Source organism: Olea europaea, unplaced genomic scaffold (genome assembly GCF_002742605.1).
Source record: "Olea europaea var. sylvestris unplaced genomic scaffold, O_europaea_v1 scaffold980, whole genome shotgun sequence".
Taxonomy (NCBI): domain Eukaryota; kingdom Viridiplantae; phylum Streptophyta; class Magnoliopsida; order Lamiales; family Oleaceae; genus Olea; species Olea europaea.
In genome coordinates this window covers 407554-426413 of record NW_019268308.1, presented here as the reverse complement: position 1 = coordinate 426413, position 18860 = coordinate 407554, and the positions used below count along the sequence as shown (strand labels likewise).

Below are 18860 nucleotides of genomic sequence, written 5' to 3'. Positions count from 1 at the left end.
ACCCAAATTTCACCTTTACAATCAAACGGACCCTAAATATATTTTTTTCAAGTACAGAATTATGAGTATTTTCAAGGACAAGTCTCAGTTCAATTCCATAAACAAGACAAGTTAAAAGTACATAATAAAATAACTATATTGTATAATTTAATCTAGACTTATTTAAACTATAAATATATTAATTTTTAATTAATGGACACGTCGACTGTCTAGGACGTTCAAGACACATTTCACTGTGAAAATCATAACAATAATTTAAATAATCAAGTGTTAAATGCAACATTAATACATATTCAAGACATGCATGATTATCACGAATAAAAAGCACGATATGTTATAATTTTAAAATCAATTTCGCTCTCAAATTTAAAACATATCAATTTAACACGGGTACTTGGCCTGCATCTCATATTCGCGTCCCCAAGTTGATTCATCTAAGTACTTTTACTAGATTTATCATTTTCCTTCGAAGTTCCTTTCAAATCTCTCAATCTTGATTGTAATTCTTCACAAGAGAAGCGTCTTATATATACTTCCTCGACATGAAACGTGAAATACATTATGCACTCCTAACAATCCTGGTGGTAATGCGATTCCATAAACCAAATCACGTAATCTTTTTGACATCTCAAAAGATCCAACAAAATGAGGACTCAACTTTCATTTTATCCCAAATCTCATTACTCCTTTCATCGATGCTATTCTCAAAAAGAACATGTCACCAACAAAAAATTCTAATGGCTTTCTTCATTTGTAGCATAACTTTTCTGTCTATTTGAGCAGTCTTCATTCGTGATTGGATTTTCTCGACCACGTTAGCAGTTTGTTGGACGATCTCAAGGCCTAGTAATTTTCTTTCTTCAACCTCGTCCCAGTGGGTAGACGATCGGCATTTTCTTCCATACAATGCCTCAAATTGTACCATAATAATGGCAGATTAAGTACTATTATTGTAGGCTAATTCAACTAGTAGAAGAATCATGTCCCAAGTATCTTGGAAGTAAATAATACAAATTCACGTACCAATCATAATTCCTTTTTCATATTGCTTGATTCCTGTCCGATCCGAGCTTGTATTAACAACCTGTTGAATTTTGAAGCTGCAACTATTAGATTTTGTGTCCCAACTTAGGGTGGATCTTTTGGAAAATATTGTTTTTTTATTTTCACATGATTTTATTGAAAAATATTATTTTCTTTATTCCACATTATTTTTATATTATCTCCATTTTTATGATTTTTTAGGGTTTGGTATGTCTCTATAAATATATGGCTCTTCATTCAATTTACGTAAAGCATTATTGCTCAGATTCTTGTATTATCTCCATATTGTTTTGAATGAAACATCGATTACTCCGCTAATCTCTCATCAATTTCTTTACTTTAATCTTATTTTCTTCTTTGTGATTATACATATTTCATATTGTTCATTAATCTCAATTTTTGAATTGCATTCGGGTCCAACAAGTGGTATCAGAGTTAGTCTGCAAGTTCTTCGTGATTTGATTGAGATTTTTCAAATATGACTGCATTGAAATATGATATTTCACTGTTGGATCGCATTACGAGATTTTCGTTGTAACAAGTCTTCTTTGTGATTATACATATTTCATATTGTTCATTAATCTCAATTTTTGAATTGCATTCGGGTCCAACAAGTGGTATCAGAGCAATTCTGGTAACTTGTTTGCTCTAAACAAGTGGTATCAAAGTTAGTCTGCAAGTTCTTCGTGATTTGATTGAGATTTTTCAAATATGACTGCATTGAAATATGATATTTCACCGCTGGATTACATTACGAGATTTTCGTTGTGACAAATAAAGATGAGGACTGTGTTGGCGCAGATGGATTTAGACAATACTTTGTTGGATTTTGATAAAATGCCAGCAAATTGGACAACTGAGAAGAAACAATGGAAATACAAGAAGGTTCTATTGCAAATTCATTTTCACCTTTCCAATAACATTCTATAGGACGTATTGAAGGAGAAAATGCGATTGCTTTATGGTTAAAACTAGAGTAGTTGTGCATGACTAAAAGTCTTCCAAACAAATTGCATTTAAAGCAAATGCTGTATTCCCATGATAGTAGAGGGAGGGTCACTGAAAGATCACTTGGCTAGGTTCAAGGAAATCGTAGCGGATTTGAAAACATTGGAGGTCAAGTATGATTAGGAGGATCTGGCCTCTGCTTGCTTCGTATTCATCATTTCGGGACATCAATTTATTGTGGCCATTCCAAGGGCCACGCAAACATACTCACCAACACACCCACTCCCTACCCCCAATTACCACCAAAGATATTAATCCGACCCTCACGACCCTAGATCTTCTATTTCTAGCTTTACCGTCCTTTCAATATAATTTGGCATGTCGACGCATCAATTTTCTTGGCAAACATATAGACATCAACACATTTTTTTACACCTTGACACATTATACATTGACGCCTTTCCATTTACTAAGAAGATGTGATGTGCCCACGTCTTAAAAATATACTAAAGGGATAACAAGACCGAGACAGTATATCTCAACTCAAGAATCACAGCAAGTCCAGCCATTGTTGCAGAAACGTGCAGAAAAGTGTGAAACTCAACACTATCACACCAGGCTAGACAAGCCCTCAAGCCCAACACATACTTTCAATCAATTTAAGAAAAAAAATGAAAACCATGGTTCGAACCAAGGCCCTCAATATTCCAGTCACATGGACCTGGGCGGCCTAGGTTTATGCTCCTCCTACCAATATATTTGATAAATACACTGAAACGCTGTAGGAGAATATATAACCTGAACTCCCATAGATGGGAATAAAGCTTACAAATCCTTAAAAAGGAAAATTATAGTTGGCATTACTTCCATTGCTAGAATGCCCATGGACAAAAAATTGATATCCTTAGGATATGCTTTTCCTGTACTGGATTAGAACGAATAAAGATTAAATTTTGTCCAGTAGCAATTGCCAGAAGTAAATTTAATTCAGTTGCTGATATTCCTGTAAATGAGGCAACCACTAAATAGTTTCTTCCAATACAAGATGTAACCAAAGTTGTCTAAAAATGTAAATATCAGGAGGGTATAAGAAAAATGAGAGGTACATAAAATAAACCATAACCCTTTCAATAAAGAAGTAGATTTTGTTCTTACAAACTACACGTTCAGAAGTCGTTGGAAAATCCTATTTTTAATTGATTAGTGGCAACAGATTGGTCTATGTTTACTTTGAAAGCCAGTAGATAATAAGAAAGAGCGTACAAGCAGCAATTACTGCAGATAGGATGAGAGTGTCTCTTGATCGTTTTCTCCTGATTGAACCTGTGAGAATCAAAAACAAAACAATTAGGAAGTGACTTGTATGAAGAAAATTATCAGTAGAAATCTACTCGGGAAGTTACCAATTAGACCACGTATGACAGGGAATTTGTCACCAAGTAGCTTCACTTTTCCTTGAACATCACCAAACAACGCTCGTTGGGAGCCCAACACGGCCCGAGTTGCTTGAGCTTGACCAATCACATCATCTATCTACAGAGAAAAATTGGACCAACAATATATGCTCATGTTACCCCATTATGAACGGTTGTTACATAAGATGAGCTCAACTTTTCAAGAACCTAACATCAAGTAATTTGTTGAAAATAAATTAAATAGCACGAGTTTTCATAGATAATGAATAAAATCTTATAAAAATATTACTTCAGTAAGACTCGATTATGTAACACTAGCATCATTGCAACACGCAGAAACATCATGAGCAGAAAATCAATGTTGCTGACCCAAATTGTTCACATTAATAAACCAGGGGCTCAATCATTTTATTCAATATATCTCCAATAGGTTATTAGCCATATAATATGAAGAGTTCCAATGTGACAAAATGAATAATAACTTCAATATCCATCAACTTAGTTCTTGATTTTTTTTATCAACGCATGTGTAAAGCATTGCAGTCAACCCCATGATAGAAAACTGGTGATCGACTCTGCCTATCAAACAAGCATTAAGTCATACATGAGATATGCTTCCATGTATGGCAGCTCTTTCACGCAGTAGCTGTGTCCCTGAAGACATACTCCCAGATGCCTGCATAAATGCATTTTATAGCTATAAGAGATAATGGAAACATATTTGTCTGTACTGACAGTTCGAGCTAATTTTGTCACCTTATACTCGCTGATATCATCTCTTACAGAACTTAGTAGTTCTGCGTGCTCCCTCATTGAGTTCATGTTTCCTTTTATGCGTCTAAATTCCTACAGAAAATATTTTCAATCAAATCCAAGAAAATACTACATTAAAATACTGAAGAGAAAACAAACACAACCGGCAAATGAAGAATTGACAGAAAATATGCACCAAGAATGTTAACAGAAGATTCAAAACCCAACTATGTAATGCAAAGTTTTCAGATCAATACCAATAACAAAGCATTAAAAGAAGGGACAGAATCAGTAAAACAGAGGTAGGAAACACAATAATTTTTTTCTTATCACAATCGCAAAAATGAAAAATCAACAGCCCATTCAGTAATATAAAGCATAATTGTGATTAGCAGTACGTCATTGTACAACACCTATCCTTTTCATTCAATCCGCTCTATGATATGCATTACTATTTTATTTATGCATCCCTTCTCATAGTCAAAAGTTACAAGTTGTAAATATTCGAACGTGAGAAATCAATGTCATATGAATTGTGTAGCGCCAAAAATTAGCAAACTTTCCACTTAAGTGGGATCTTAATGAACATTATGGACTCCTAGCAATACTTATAGACGTGTAAATACTATTCTACACGATCTTACTCACAGCAGTTAAGATCAGGCAGCTAAAGTCCAATACCTCTCTTATTCATCGTTTATGTTACAAGTCAGCAAGTTTTCCAGGTAAAAATTGAAAAACTGTAAAAAATATAGTGAACTGATTCAACTTGACTTCGGACATCTGAATGAAGTGCATCAGACATCATACAAAACAGACTAAAGAAACTTCACAGCACTCAGTCTCCCCAAGCCAAACAACTAGAACATAAATTTTTTCCTTTCTTTCGAGAAAAGATAGGTTCAATTCCACATCTCATTCATTCAATAAATGATAAAGGTAATGTGCGTACAAATCTAGATGCTTTTCATGGTTCTCACTATAACAAGTTACTTTCGGAAACTGTTTAGTGCTTAGTCATTGCAGTATGCATTCATCTTTTCAGATGTAAAACTATTTGATTCATGAAAACATGGGATAACCCATACTGATTACGATTTCCCACTTTATAGTAAGAACTTACTTTGGTAAATAAAACCATACAAACATCCATTAAACATTATACATTGTAAAAATATTAGAAGCATATAAATAGGGAGACATTAGTATGATTCTCTTTCCAACCTTTAAGAGCATAGAAAAGGTGAGGAAAGTCCATTAATGAACAACAGACAATAAAATCAATAATTAACATGACTAAACCCATTGATAATGCATGGATCAATTCTGCATGTTCTTCTCAACTTAAAATATAGCCTCCATTTGGATAACAATTTATAAATGGTATAAATTTATAAATTTAATCTAAGTCAAACATTAATTACAACTACACATTCATGGCTACTACTCATTATTATCCACACATTTTGTGAGAATCACTATTTCTATTTATAAACCATTTATATATTTGCCAAATGGAGGCATAAGTAGACATGCCTTTTTTCCTCTATAAAATGATTCAGAATGATACTTGGGGATGCAGAACAAACAACAAAACAATGCAGTGGTTAGAAGACCAGAATTTATTGAAGCTTAAGGATTTTAACCAATCTCAAGCTGATTACACGAGTAGGGTTAGTTCAGATCCTGCTTTGTTGTGATGTTTTTATTAAATGCAGGCCTTTTTCTCTTACAATAAATCCTTTTTCCGTAGCTATATTCAAATTTATGAGCTATAGAGGTCCCCACTTTAAGTACTGTTTTGGGACATTGTTTTGGATTAAAATATACAACAAACTATACGACCTCTAAGCTAGATTAATTTTAGCTAGATCCTCAAAAGTCATCTAAATATACATCATTTTCTTTACCTGGTCCATGGATTTCTTGGGTAGACATTCTCTGTATATGTTCAAATATAATGAAGAAATAAAAACAAGATTGCATAGTTGCAAAGGATAAATTCTTAAACCAGTAACCCCAGTAGCATAACAGCCAATCAATAATCTTTGACCTCTTATGCTTACTACCTCTGCCTGAGTATTTCTTTCACAACAACACCGCTTCCTTTCTGTTTCTATAGTAAATAAATGATTCTTAGAAGCAACATCATTGTTCCCTTATATTCATCCTTTGCCTTGTCCTCATGTTAGAAATCTCTAGTAGCTTAAAAATTTAGATAAGATTGCATATAACCTGCGTAAACTCATGCAGTATGTCCCTGTGTCTTGCAAGCTTCTGAGTAACTGAAGTAGTAGGGGCCACAGATGCTGCACATCGACTCATAGCATCATTTACATCCACTAGCTTCTCAAGCAGTGATTGAATCTCGATTTCCATGGACTTCCATGACCTACTGGAGCCAGAAGTTGGTGAACCAGCATCCACGTAACCTAAAAACCAAGAAATCATCAAACACACTGGAAATAAAAAAAGCTCACAATATAATTTGAGGATTTATTGTTTGGAAACGCATTCTGAAAATGTGTTGCTTTATTCATAATAGAAATTCTCCTTAAGAGGCAAAAAAGTAGCTAACTTTAAAACCCTCATGTTTCTAAATGTCATATTCTAAATAAATATTTAACGAACTTGCAAAACATAAAAAGATACATAATCAAATAGAAGAAGTATTGAATTGAATTACACCAAAGCTTTTCTCTGCCCCATGGAGGGCTTGCTCTTTAAATGATTTCAGGGACTTTGTCTTTCAGTTGCATCTCTCTCACTTTTCCGTTGCCTTGATCCAACATTGCTATTAAAGCTGAGTTGGGTAATATATGATAGTTTATGTACAACCAAACCCCTCATTTCAGTGAAACCAAAGTATTATTTCACGGATCTTCAGAACATAGTTACATGAACAGTAAGACCCTAATTTTAAATGGAATGGTGTGAAACAAAAGACACCAGATGGACAGTTTAGTTGAGATTGTTAAACTAAACTGCCTGAAACATTCAAGCATAATTTACTGTATTGCTCATGTCTTGTCTTCGGATATGTGAAAAACATGAGTGAACACATCCACACAAACCTGCACACATATATGATCAAAATAACTTAAAAGTGGACCGAGTCCCTAAATTTGGCTGTAATACATCTCCTTTAACCAATAATTATTAAACCATCAGATTTTCTTCCAAAAGATAATGATTCTCTTCAGTTAGACTAGCTTACTAAGGAGCCACATAACTGGCTAAAATGAATGGTGCACCAATCCAAACCATCATTCGAACAGATAAAACAAGGGCATGGTATTGTAACTCATGATAAGAAAAACACAAGTAAACTCTGTATATTTTAGTGTTAAATTATCTAAGGTACATGTCCATTTATCAATAGCATATGATTTAAGATTATTATATTCCAATCCTGACTTTATTGAATTCATATTACTTGTTTCACTGCTTAACAATCCTTCATAACAAATAAATCAACTCACCATTTATATTATTTATTCAAGGCTCTTTGGGTTCTAAGTATACCAGAAGTGATGCAAAACAAAACCCAAATGTAGGTAATGCAGTTATTGAATTGGATCTTAAAAATCAATCAAACCCGTGTAATCACGAATATCAACATGTAATGTTTATTAACAAATCAGCAAACAAAGTTCCCATAAAAAATCGTCCATTAATATGCACAATAACCTGATTGCTAGAAGATTTCAGTTCAACATTTTTAACACACAAAAATAATAATAATAATAAATAAATAAATAATAATAATAAGAAGCAAAATTCATGTGAAAATTTTGACAGTAACCGAAAATGAAAACTACTACACAATTGTACCTCCTTGGGTGAAGCGAGCGCCAAGTTTACCATAAGAAGATAGCTTGAAATCAAGATCACCTTCGATCTTGCGGGCCTCTTTTCGGAGCTCCTCCCAACCCGACTCCTGCAGCACATCCATGCCCGAATTCCCCAACATTCGGATCTATTATGGATCCGACCCACTGGATCGAATGTATTCGCTTCAATTCCGGTTCACGATCCAAATTCGACAGTTTTTACAGTTGGAAAAAGACGATGTGTTTATGTGCGATCAGAGATGCGCCAGTGGGAATCACTGCTAAAGTTTTTTGAAGGATTTCGTCTCCTATTTTAGAGCAAGTTTGACTTAAAAATAGAAATAAAAATAAAAGCAAGACTACTTATGAGAAACCTTTATGCTTAGCCAAACATGTTTAAAGCTTTATAAAATGAACTATGCTAGACTGCTACTTGTATAATCGAGGTTTTCAATTGATAACCACTCACATGGTGAGAGGCCCACGATAAATAAAAAAATTGTCGACCCCGTTCTTGTGAGAAAATTGTCAACCCCGATTGTACAACTAACAAAATTCTTATAAAGTATCGTTTCAAGTTAAAATTCACTTTTCCTAAAAGTTTTAGTCCAAAATCAAATTGTATACGTCATTAGTTGTATGTCTTATTTTGTCAAAAACAAAATTGACAGTCGAAATTGTCTTGGTGGTGGGTTCGACACTTAATTGGTACTATCATCAACACATGTCACGTATAGGGTAAACTAAAGTGATACGGGACGGGTCGTGTCAATATAAGAATCTTAAATTGACCTTCAAAAGAATATACATCTAAAATTGTACACTATTGACCAACGAAAACACTTGAATGCTTAAATCACTCACTTGAGCCCTTATCAAATTGTTAATGAATTTTGTTAATGTGGACTTTGCCCTCAAAATTAATTGGAAAAATTGCAGCCGAGGTACCAAATCTTGTCGTTTATTAGCAAACTTTGTCCAAACCTTTAGTTTATACCACACACGATACCAAACCTTTCAAAAATATGCACCCGAAGTCTAAATGGATGGAAACCGTCCATTTGACCGTTAATTGACCAAAAAAGTAAATGTTGACCTATTTTGACTAAATTGGACAGGATAAAATGGTAACTTGATAATTAGCATATTAAATAAATTGAAAAAAAAATCAAAAAATCAAGAAAAAATCAAAAATCTACCCCCACCCCCACCCCCCCGCCGCCACTCTCGTGACTCCCACTGCCACCGGGACTATCCGCCATCCTTTCACAAAAAATAAAACCCTAGCTCAACAACTACTAAATTTTGGATAAATTGTAAACATACTATTCTGGATAAATTAAGTGGAAAACAAGAGAGTAGATGCAATTAAACAAGATCGTGGTTGCAAATGTCACAGATCTCGATGTTCATAGCCCAATCATGACCTATGAGCATATCGCTCGTCACTCTTTCCACCGTTGAATTTACCATTATTTCGCCTTTCTCTCAATATTCCTCACTCCTCGAAGATCAATAGGAAGTCTCAATCGAATCTGGCAAGAAAATCCACGAAAAATCCCCAACTTTCAATCAAGGAAGAACAAATAAATGAAAAAGGAAGGCCCCTTAGACCCGGGGCTAGTTTTTCCGGTTCTGTTGTTATTTTTTGCTTTTGGTTCCATTTTTGAATAAAGAATTGAGAATTGGAGGAAGAGGAGGAGGTGGCGGTGGTGCTCTTGAATCTCGATTTTGTCACTGGCTTCATTTGGCAGTGACAGTTCCATTTGTTGGTTCTGGTTTTTTTTTCTCTGGGGTGAGAGGGTGGGGGTGTAGGGTCTGTGAAGAAGATGAAGGGTAATTTGTTTTTAGGTTTTTTATTTTAATTGCTTTTTATAGAAAATATAATGTTACATTTTTACCCTTTAAAATGTAATCAAAATTTGGTCAAAATGCTGACTTTAAGTCAACTGACGGATTTACTAATGGTTTCCATCCAATTTAAATAGGTTGTGATTTTCTACCTGATTTGTTTGAGCGCTCCTTTTTGGCTACTATATCTAGGGAACAATACACAACTACTACACTATAACAATTATATTTCACAACTAACAATCATACAATATACTTTCAAAAATTAGGTGGTAATTCCAATATAATAATATATAATTATAAGATAATAGACACTAATTTAGGATAATGATATACTCTTTAAAATTGGTCCTAAAATAGCGGAATGATAGTTTCGAACCAATCACCCCTAATCATCGCACCAATCAATTGAGATTTTAATGATAGTTTAGAACTTTTGGCTGGGTTACCGTTTTTCTGCTTATAGTAGTCATTATTCATTTGGGTTGCTCTTCTGTTACCCGATTTTTGTTCGTTTTGCTCTACGCTTTTATTGGCTTGAAGCATTTATTGTTGATATATGTTACATGTCCTCTAGCAGAGGCCATACCTGGGCCCCATTAAGTCGACGTGGACAATCTGAGTCCACGTGTATGCAATCCATGTACATGACCCATTGGCTGAACTCGTGTGCAACCGAACTCGTGAGTAGCCGAACCCATGTGTGACCGAACTCATGAGTAGCCGAACCCATGTGTAACCGATCCCATGTATAACCGAACTCATGTGTAGTCGAACCCATGTATGGCCGAACACCTTCCAAATCAAATCTATTATGTGATTGACATGACAATCCCCTGCTATAGCAGCCATAGCCAACCTACTTGGTCAAGTCAACCGCCGCAAGCTATAACTCATGGAAGGGAAGATGACATTAGCATTAATAGACTGCGACTGATTGATTGATTGATGCCCATGACGAAAAGTTGAGTCTAAGAAGGAAGGGCCACTTGTCCCTTCATCCGACAGTCCACATTCGCCATCTCATACTATAAAAGCCCACACTCGGTGTCATTCAGAGATAATGCAAGTTTAGACTTTGATACTATATAACTTTGCTCTATATTCACTATTTTTCTTGAAACGACCCCGTTTGTTTTACACTGGGGCTCATGTTAAAAGCCCTCCCACATTTAATACATTCCTTCCTCAACTAACTTGACCGTCGGAGTACGCACGGTCGGCTCTACCCCTACTGGAGAAGGTCACGTGTGTCTAATGGTTTGTCCTAGTGTGCAGGTGTATAGCTTGTTTGGACGTGAGAGGTTTCGAGATCTGTTGACCATTTGGAGGTATATTTTTTAAGATCAACAGATTGGCACCATCTATGGGAAATCACACATTCCAACCACGAATATCTCGATGGTAAAAGCCATTTCAAAACACTTTACCACCAGCCGGACCTTGAAGAAAGCTTCAGTTTCTTGAAAAAGAATGATAGGGAAAAAAGAGACAAATATGGAAACATGTTGGAAGTTATCACACGAATTCAAATCGGCAACACCTCATGAGTTCTAGCCATAACGGCTCCCATAGCAGGGGACGCCAACAGAAGGCCTTTGAAGAAGAGGTCTTCCGCGCTAATGTCACCACTCGCCGATCTCACCACCAACATAGAAGAGGCGGAACCACCACATGTTTGGCGGAAAACATGAGGGACAATACCTAGCAGAATGCCACAATGCAGCAACTACCTGTGCAGATGCAGGGGCAAACGGGATATCAAGCCCCTTATTAGGAACCTTTTCATCAAGAGCATCATGGAAGAACCCATGCACAAGGGCACATGAGGGAGCCAAGCCCAAGTGAGAGGGAGGTGGGCATGGATATAACCTAAAGCTATGTCCCAACTGATGTTGGAGGCAACCTACCACAAGAGGAGAATTTTCTCTCGAGTATGTGCAAGAACAAGAGCCACAGAGATCTACCAGTGTCTTTGACCGAATCAGATGGTCGAGGCCTAGAAATAAGCCCCAACAGTCGCGCCCTACTCCAAGGCAGCCAAAATATGGCCAAGGACAAGAACCCCAAGAGGTTAGGCCACCTAGGAATAGGCAGGAAAGAAGGGATGCTGCGAACTTACAAAATCAGGCAGAAACGTTCTAACCGCCTCAGTATCAGGTAGAGGAAGGAGAATTAGATGGCCCCTACAGATCTTTTGAGCTGGATGATGATGATGACAGCCTTCCGTTTTCACAAGAGTTGAGGAATGCTCAAGTGCTTAGCCACTTTGTATCCCCAAAGATACCCAAGTATGAAGGGAAGGGAGACCCGGCGAAGCACCTCAACAATTACATGACTTATATGTCTTTAAGAGGAGCCTCGCCAGCATCGAAATGCCAGGCCTTTTACTTAACCTTAGCTGGGACAACTGAATTATGGTATAGTCGCCTCCCAGCTAGTAGCATCAAAAGCTGGCCCAACCTTAAGAAAACATTCTCAAATCAATACTTAACAAGCAAGTATGGCGAGGCCCTTATTCAAAGGCTTCAGGACATAAGACAACAATCAGGCAAAACCTTGAAGAGCTATTTAGAAAGGTTTACGGATGAAATGACCTACTGTGAACAAGTAACTGACAGGGAGGCTCTGTCCTCCTTAAGAGAAGGTCTCAACATTAACACCCTTTTTTGGAGAGACGTACGGAACAAGAATCTAACCACTTATGACGGCCTAGTGAAAATGATGAAGAGCGAAATAGTTAATGAAAAGCTGATCAATCATCGCAATCAAACATCTATGGAGCTTCCACCCCACAAAGGCAGAGGCGAGGCCCTGTATCGCACTTGGTAACCCAGCAATGGACCCAAACTGGGCAGGACAATCGCTCCCACTTTAGGTCAAGCTTTGGTAACCCCCATACTAAATGAGGTGCCATCCTTGGCCTATAAAGAAGTCGAAGTCGGACCCGATGCGCAAATGCGAACAAACCAGCCCAAAGGAAGAGGCAAAGGGAGAGGCTAAGAGTCAAGAAACAAGCTGTATTGCGCTTATCATCGGACCCATGGTCATAGCACCAGTAATTGCTTAACAAGGCTCGACAACAAAGAACAAATGGACCGGTATGGTGATAAGAGAAATGAGCGTAGAAATAGGATGGACACTCCCTAAAGAAGGCAAGAAAAAGAGTCGCGGCGTGGAGAGACGAAGCAAACTCAAAGAGACCAGTCCCCAGGGCAACAAGATGATGAAGAAAGGAGAAGGCCTAGGGACGCCCGGAGGTAAAGAAGGGAGCCTCACGTTGGAGCAGGAAATAAACCCATCAGGGAGATTGAAACGATAATTGGAGGCTCTTATGTGGGGGGAAAGTTATAAATGCCCAAAGGAACTACGCCAGGAAAGCCAAGGATCCTCCAATGATAAGATATTTTGTTAACAACACCCCCAGTGGAGCCCACACTACTCCACCAATTTTATTCACTCAAGAAGATACCACTGGTGTCCACTACCCCCATTGTGACGCTTTAGTAGTAAAAGCCACCGTGGTGAGGAATGGCCTAAGTCACAAGCTCGTTAACAACGGGAGTTCGATCAACATCCTGTTCGGAGCAACTTATGATAACATGCAGATTGATGTGAACCCGATTAACAAGGTTGCTATCGAACTCATAGGAATTGACACCAGATCCCAAGAACACCCAAATATGACCAAGGTTTAGGATTTAACTTCTGAACGATGAACCAAGCAACCAGAGGTATATTAAACCAATGACCTCTTGATCACAAAGTTTCGAAATCTCACCGAGATTGCGAATTTGAACTAATAAAATTATGAACAAAAAAACCCAGCAAGAACTATGCTTGAAAGACCCCTTGATTACATAACCCAAAGATCCAACCCGATGTTTTTTAACGCCACAAGAAATCACTTTCTTAATAAGTTCAATTTGCCCATTGAAGAACAAGATAATTGAAGCGAAAAGCTTTGAGGGAATTTTATTTAATAACTCATATGAAAAGTCTTGTGTATTACAATGAGAAAATAAACCTCTATTTAAAAACCTAACAAGTAGTTTGAAAAGTAATAAAACTCTAAAAAAATAAAAGTTACCAAAATTAAGAATTCTAGACAAAATAAAACTCCTAAGAACATAGAAATTACCAAAAATAATGAAGTCTAACCAAAACGAACAACTGGTGAATTTTGGAAACTTTCCCTGCCGGAATTGATGTTGCAGATTATATCAGTCCCTCTCTCTCCGAAAGGATTCGACCTTGAATCCAAACCTTGAATGTTCAAATTATAGCCTTTATCTCTAATCAACGTAAGAATATGAAATGGTCCATTTTTCCTTAGATGCAATTTAGACCACTTTTGAATTCGAACCCTTCTCTTGCATATGTAAATCCAATTTCCTTTACATGGATCAAAATGTGTACGTTTTAACGGCTTCCTCTTGCCATTTTTGTGATGCTATAAGAATGATTTCAGCTGATAAATCACTGTTCATTTTCCATGCTTTACTCGGCCCAGGTGACTGTAGTAGCGACAATTTAAATTGATGCATATTTCCCGATATACCAATTTTGTAGTTCAATCCACTATATATGAACTTGTAAACAAATTCCTTCCATCTTATTTGAAATTCCATTGTCTCATTGGGAATCACAAATTCAATCTCCGGTATATATAATTTCTCCCAAGCAAGATGCAACTGTTGTTGAAGTTTATCCACCAACTGATGCTCGATGCTCGATGCTCGAAGCTCGAATTGTAAGGGATTCCAATAGGATTATTTTTTGGAATTAAATCTTTGATGATCTAAAAAATAGAATTTTCAAAATAGGGAAAGAAATGTTAGTGTTTACCAACACCTCCTCTTTATTCAAGCTCACTTCCGATTCCTCTTTCACCTCCGACGACTCCCCTTTTTTTTCTCTCTCAACTTTCTTTTTACTCTTTTGTGGCTCTTCTCCATTTTTCTCACAATCAATCACCTCACAAATTTTCTTTTTACTCTCTTGCACCTTCATGTGATTAATTTGAGATTTAACCTTGTCACAAATCCCTGTTACTTCTAATTTGAAATTTCGACTCGCCAACTCACTTGATGTACTACGTACATGCTTTGTATTAGGTGTTTTCTTTTCCCTTGGACACTCAACCCCCGTAAGATCTTATAGACATCTCCCTAAATCCCAGCTCACGTTGATCACTACTGTAATAATAATTTGGTACATATCGTTTCCTCATAATATCCCTCAACTCATCCCAATTCTCAATAGGCCTCTTACCATACCTTCGCATGGATGTTGTCAATTGATCCCACCAAATTGTAGCAAAATCCACAAATGATTTCACAACCAACTTCAACTTTCTCTCCTCAAAGTAATTATGGCACTCAAACATCAACTCAACTTTTTCTTCCCATACCACGTACGCCTCCAGATCACTCCTACCCTTAAATTTTAGGATTGCTGTTATCATACTCCTATCACCACCATATCCATAATAATTCGTATCCTATCTTCTAAACCTATCACCTCTATTTTTCAAACCTCGTATTGCATCCTCAATCCACGCATCTTCATCACTATCACTACAATATTCATATGCATCATAAATTTCATTCCTAGGCTCCCATCTATTCCTTCTTCGTACATTAGACACTTCTACACATTGATCTGCATAAAGTAAAGGCCCTGAACCAAGAGCGTCATGAAGCTTTGAAGGAAGAGGTACAAAAGCTGAAGGATAACGGATTCATTAGGGAGACGATCTATCCGAAGTGAATATCAAATTTGGTCCTGGTGAAAAACACAATGGAAAATGGAGAGTCTACATAACCTTTTCAAATCTTAACCAAGCGTGCCCAAAGGATAGCTTTCCCTTCCCAGAATTGATCAGCTCATAGATGCCACTACACAGTATAAATTGCTAAATTTCATGGACACATATTCAAGATATAACTAGATACCCATGAACCTATCCGATAAGGAGCACACTTCATTCATCACTAATAGGGGGCTCTACTACTACAAAGTAATGCCTTTTGATCTAAAGAATGCTGGGGCCACATACCAAAGGCTAGTCAATGCGATGTTCTCTGACCTCCTTGGGAAGACAATGGAGTTGTATGTCTACGATATGCTTGTAAAGAGTTTAAAGGCTGCGAACCACACCAAACATTTGAAGAAGGCCTTTGAGATATTAAGGAAATATCGGAAGAAGTTGAACCCGTTGAAATGTGCTTTCGGTGTGGCTTTGGGAAATTTTTTAGGCTATATGGTCAACCAACATAGGATTGAGGCAAACTCGGACAAAATCAAAGCTCTACTAAACATGAGATCCCCTAGAAAACCCAAGGAAGTGCAGAGCTTAACAAGCTAACTTGCTGCTCTATGTTAATTTATCTCGAAGGCAACCGACAAATGTCTTCCATTTTTCAAAGTCCTCAAAGAAGAAAAGAAGTTCCAATAGAACGAGGAGTGTGAAGCGACTCTCCAAGGGCTAAAGAAGCACTTAGGAGAAGCTACCCCTCTTAAAACCTAAGGAAAGATAAGCCCTTGTGCAATATTTGGCTGTTTTGACAGAGGCTTAAGCTCAGTTCTTGTTTGAGAAGATGATGGAACCCAATTGTCGGTTTATTATGCAAGCAAGGCTCTTTCATCAATTGAATCTAGGTACACTGACATGGAAAATCTCGCCTTCTCACTGATTGCTATCTCCAGAAAACTGAGGCCATACTTTCAGGCCCACAGCATAAGAGTACTGAAGAACCTGCCACTTAAACAAATATTACAGAAGCCAGATGCATCAGCTAGATTGATGAAATAGGCAGTAGAGCTGAGCGGGTTTGATATCTAGTACCAGCCCAGAGCTTCGGTGAAAAGACAGGCAATAGAAGATTTCACAGTGGAATTTGCTGATGTTCAAGACTCCAGCATGGATATAAAATCTTCGGACTCCCTGCTCTGAAACTTATTCGTTGATCAGTCTTTCGGAGACACCAGTGTAGGTGCCAGAGTAATTTTGGCAAGCCCCGAAAGGCACAAGCTCAACTATGTCATCAAATCAATTTTCAGGCTTCAAATAACGCTGCAGAGTATGAGGCATTGCTAGTTGGTCTCAGACTCTCTAAAGAGATGCAAATAAAAAAAGTTGGTGGTTAGTTGCGATTCATAACTACTGGTTAGCCAAGTTAGAGGCGATTTAGCCACCAGAGAAAAGAATATGGCTTCTTACATGAAGAAGGTCATGGAGCTGCTCCTATGCTTTGAGAAATTCGAGCTGAATTGGATCTAAAGGATGAAAAACACAAACGCTGACGTCCTATCAAGATTGGCCAGCAGTAAAGACTCAGAACTGCTCAGGGTCGTCCCCATAGTGAGGCAATATGGAATGAAGGAACCCCTCTGTGGATATAGCCAATCATCGACTATCTTAAGGATCAAACACTGTCGAAAAACAAAGAAGAGGCTCACAAATTAAGGCACAGAGCCACCCACTATGCATTTCAAGATGTGTGCTTTACAAAATAGGATTCTTATCGCTTCTCCTACAGTGCATAGGGGGAGACGAACCTGACTATGTGCTACGAAAAATCCACAAAGGAATTTGTGGCAATCATACTGCTGACCAGCTTTGGCACACAAAGAACTAAGGCAGTGATACTATTGGGCGAACTTAAGGAAGGATACCATTAAGTTTGCTAGAAAATGTGATAAGTGCCAGCGTTTCTCATTAGTACAGAGACAACCACCCCGTGAACTGACTGTCGTATCCAGCCCTTGGCCTTTTGCCAAATGGGGCGTCGACCTTATTGGTCCCCTCCCAAAAGGGAAAGGAAGTGCCAACCGTGCCATATTCACCATTGATTACTTCACCAAATGGTCAAAACTGAACCTCAACAAAAATCACTGAGGCTAATACCTCCAAGTTTATCTAAAAAAGCATCATTTCTAGGTTAGGAATTTCCCATTCAATTGTATCAGACAATGGAAAATAGTTCGACAACAAAAAGGTCAGAGAGTTATGTGAAGAGCTGGGGATCAAAAAACATTTCTCTTCCCCTCACCACCCCCACGCAAATGGTCAAGTGGAGGCAGTGAACAAAAACATCAAAAGTATCTTGAAAAAGAAGCTCGATGCATCAAAAGGGGCTTGGGTAGATGAACTTCCTCATGTGTTGTGGGCTATTCGCACAACGAGCAGGACTACAATGGGGCGAAACTATTCTCTATAGCCTAAGGTGCTGAGGCCATGAGCCCCGTCGAGGTAAGACTGTCGTCACCGAGACTCTTGCACTTTAACGAGATATCTAACGATGAGATGCGACGTGCGAGCTAGATTTTCTAAAATAAATGAGGGACAACTCCCAAGTTAAGCTAGCCTTCTACCAACAAAAAATGGCCAAGTACTACAATGCTATAGTGTAGAAGAAGTCGTTTCGCTAGGGAGATCTTGTGTTGAAGAGGGTTTTACTATCTTCAAAAGAACCCGGCACTGGGATTTAATGCTACTCTCCTGTACTGTTCAACATTTGTATGCTCTCCATCATCAATAAAATGCACTGTCTTCTTTTCCACTTTGCGGACGATCTATTCTTCACACTATAGCGAGCCCATAGTTCTCCTCAGATTAGTATTTATATGATGAGTTCATATACTGCAAATTGGTTAAATAATTTGTCTATGGCGAGCCCATAGCCCTTCCAAGTTATTATTTATATGATGAGTTCACATACCACAAATTATTTAAGTCAATTTGTCCATGACGAGCCCATAGCCTCTCCAAGTTATTATTTATATGATGAGTTCATATTCTGCAAAGTACTTAAGTCAATTTGTCTATGGCAAGCCTATAGTACTCCTCGGATTATTATTTATATGATGAGTTCATATACTGTGAATTAGTTAAATAATTTGTCTATGGCGAGCCCATAGCCTCTCCAATTTATTATTTATATGATGAGTTCATTTACTGCAAATTACTTAAGTCAATTTGTCTATGGCGAGCCCATAGTTCACCTCTTTG

General features: G+C 37.5%; 1 protein-coding gene across 1 annotated transcript; it reads right to left on the bottom strand.

Moving 5' to 3' along the window:
- Positions 1-3093: 3093 nt before the first annotated feature.
- LOC111392810 (Golgi SNAP receptor complex member 1-2) lies at positions 3094-8346 on the bottom strand. Its single transcript, XM_023018204.1, has 6 exons — positions 7995-8346; positions 6396-6592; positions 4164-4253; positions 4012-4083; positions 3396-3525; positions 3094-3315 (listed from the first exon to the last, which is right to left on the bottom strand). Exons 1-6 carry the CDS (start codon positions 8131-8133, stop codon positions 3218-3220), a joined length of 726 nt encoding a protein of 241 aa, XP_022873972.1. The 5' UTR covers positions 8134-8346; the 3' UTR covers positions 3094-3217.
- Positions 8347-18860: the final 10514 nt, after the last annotated feature.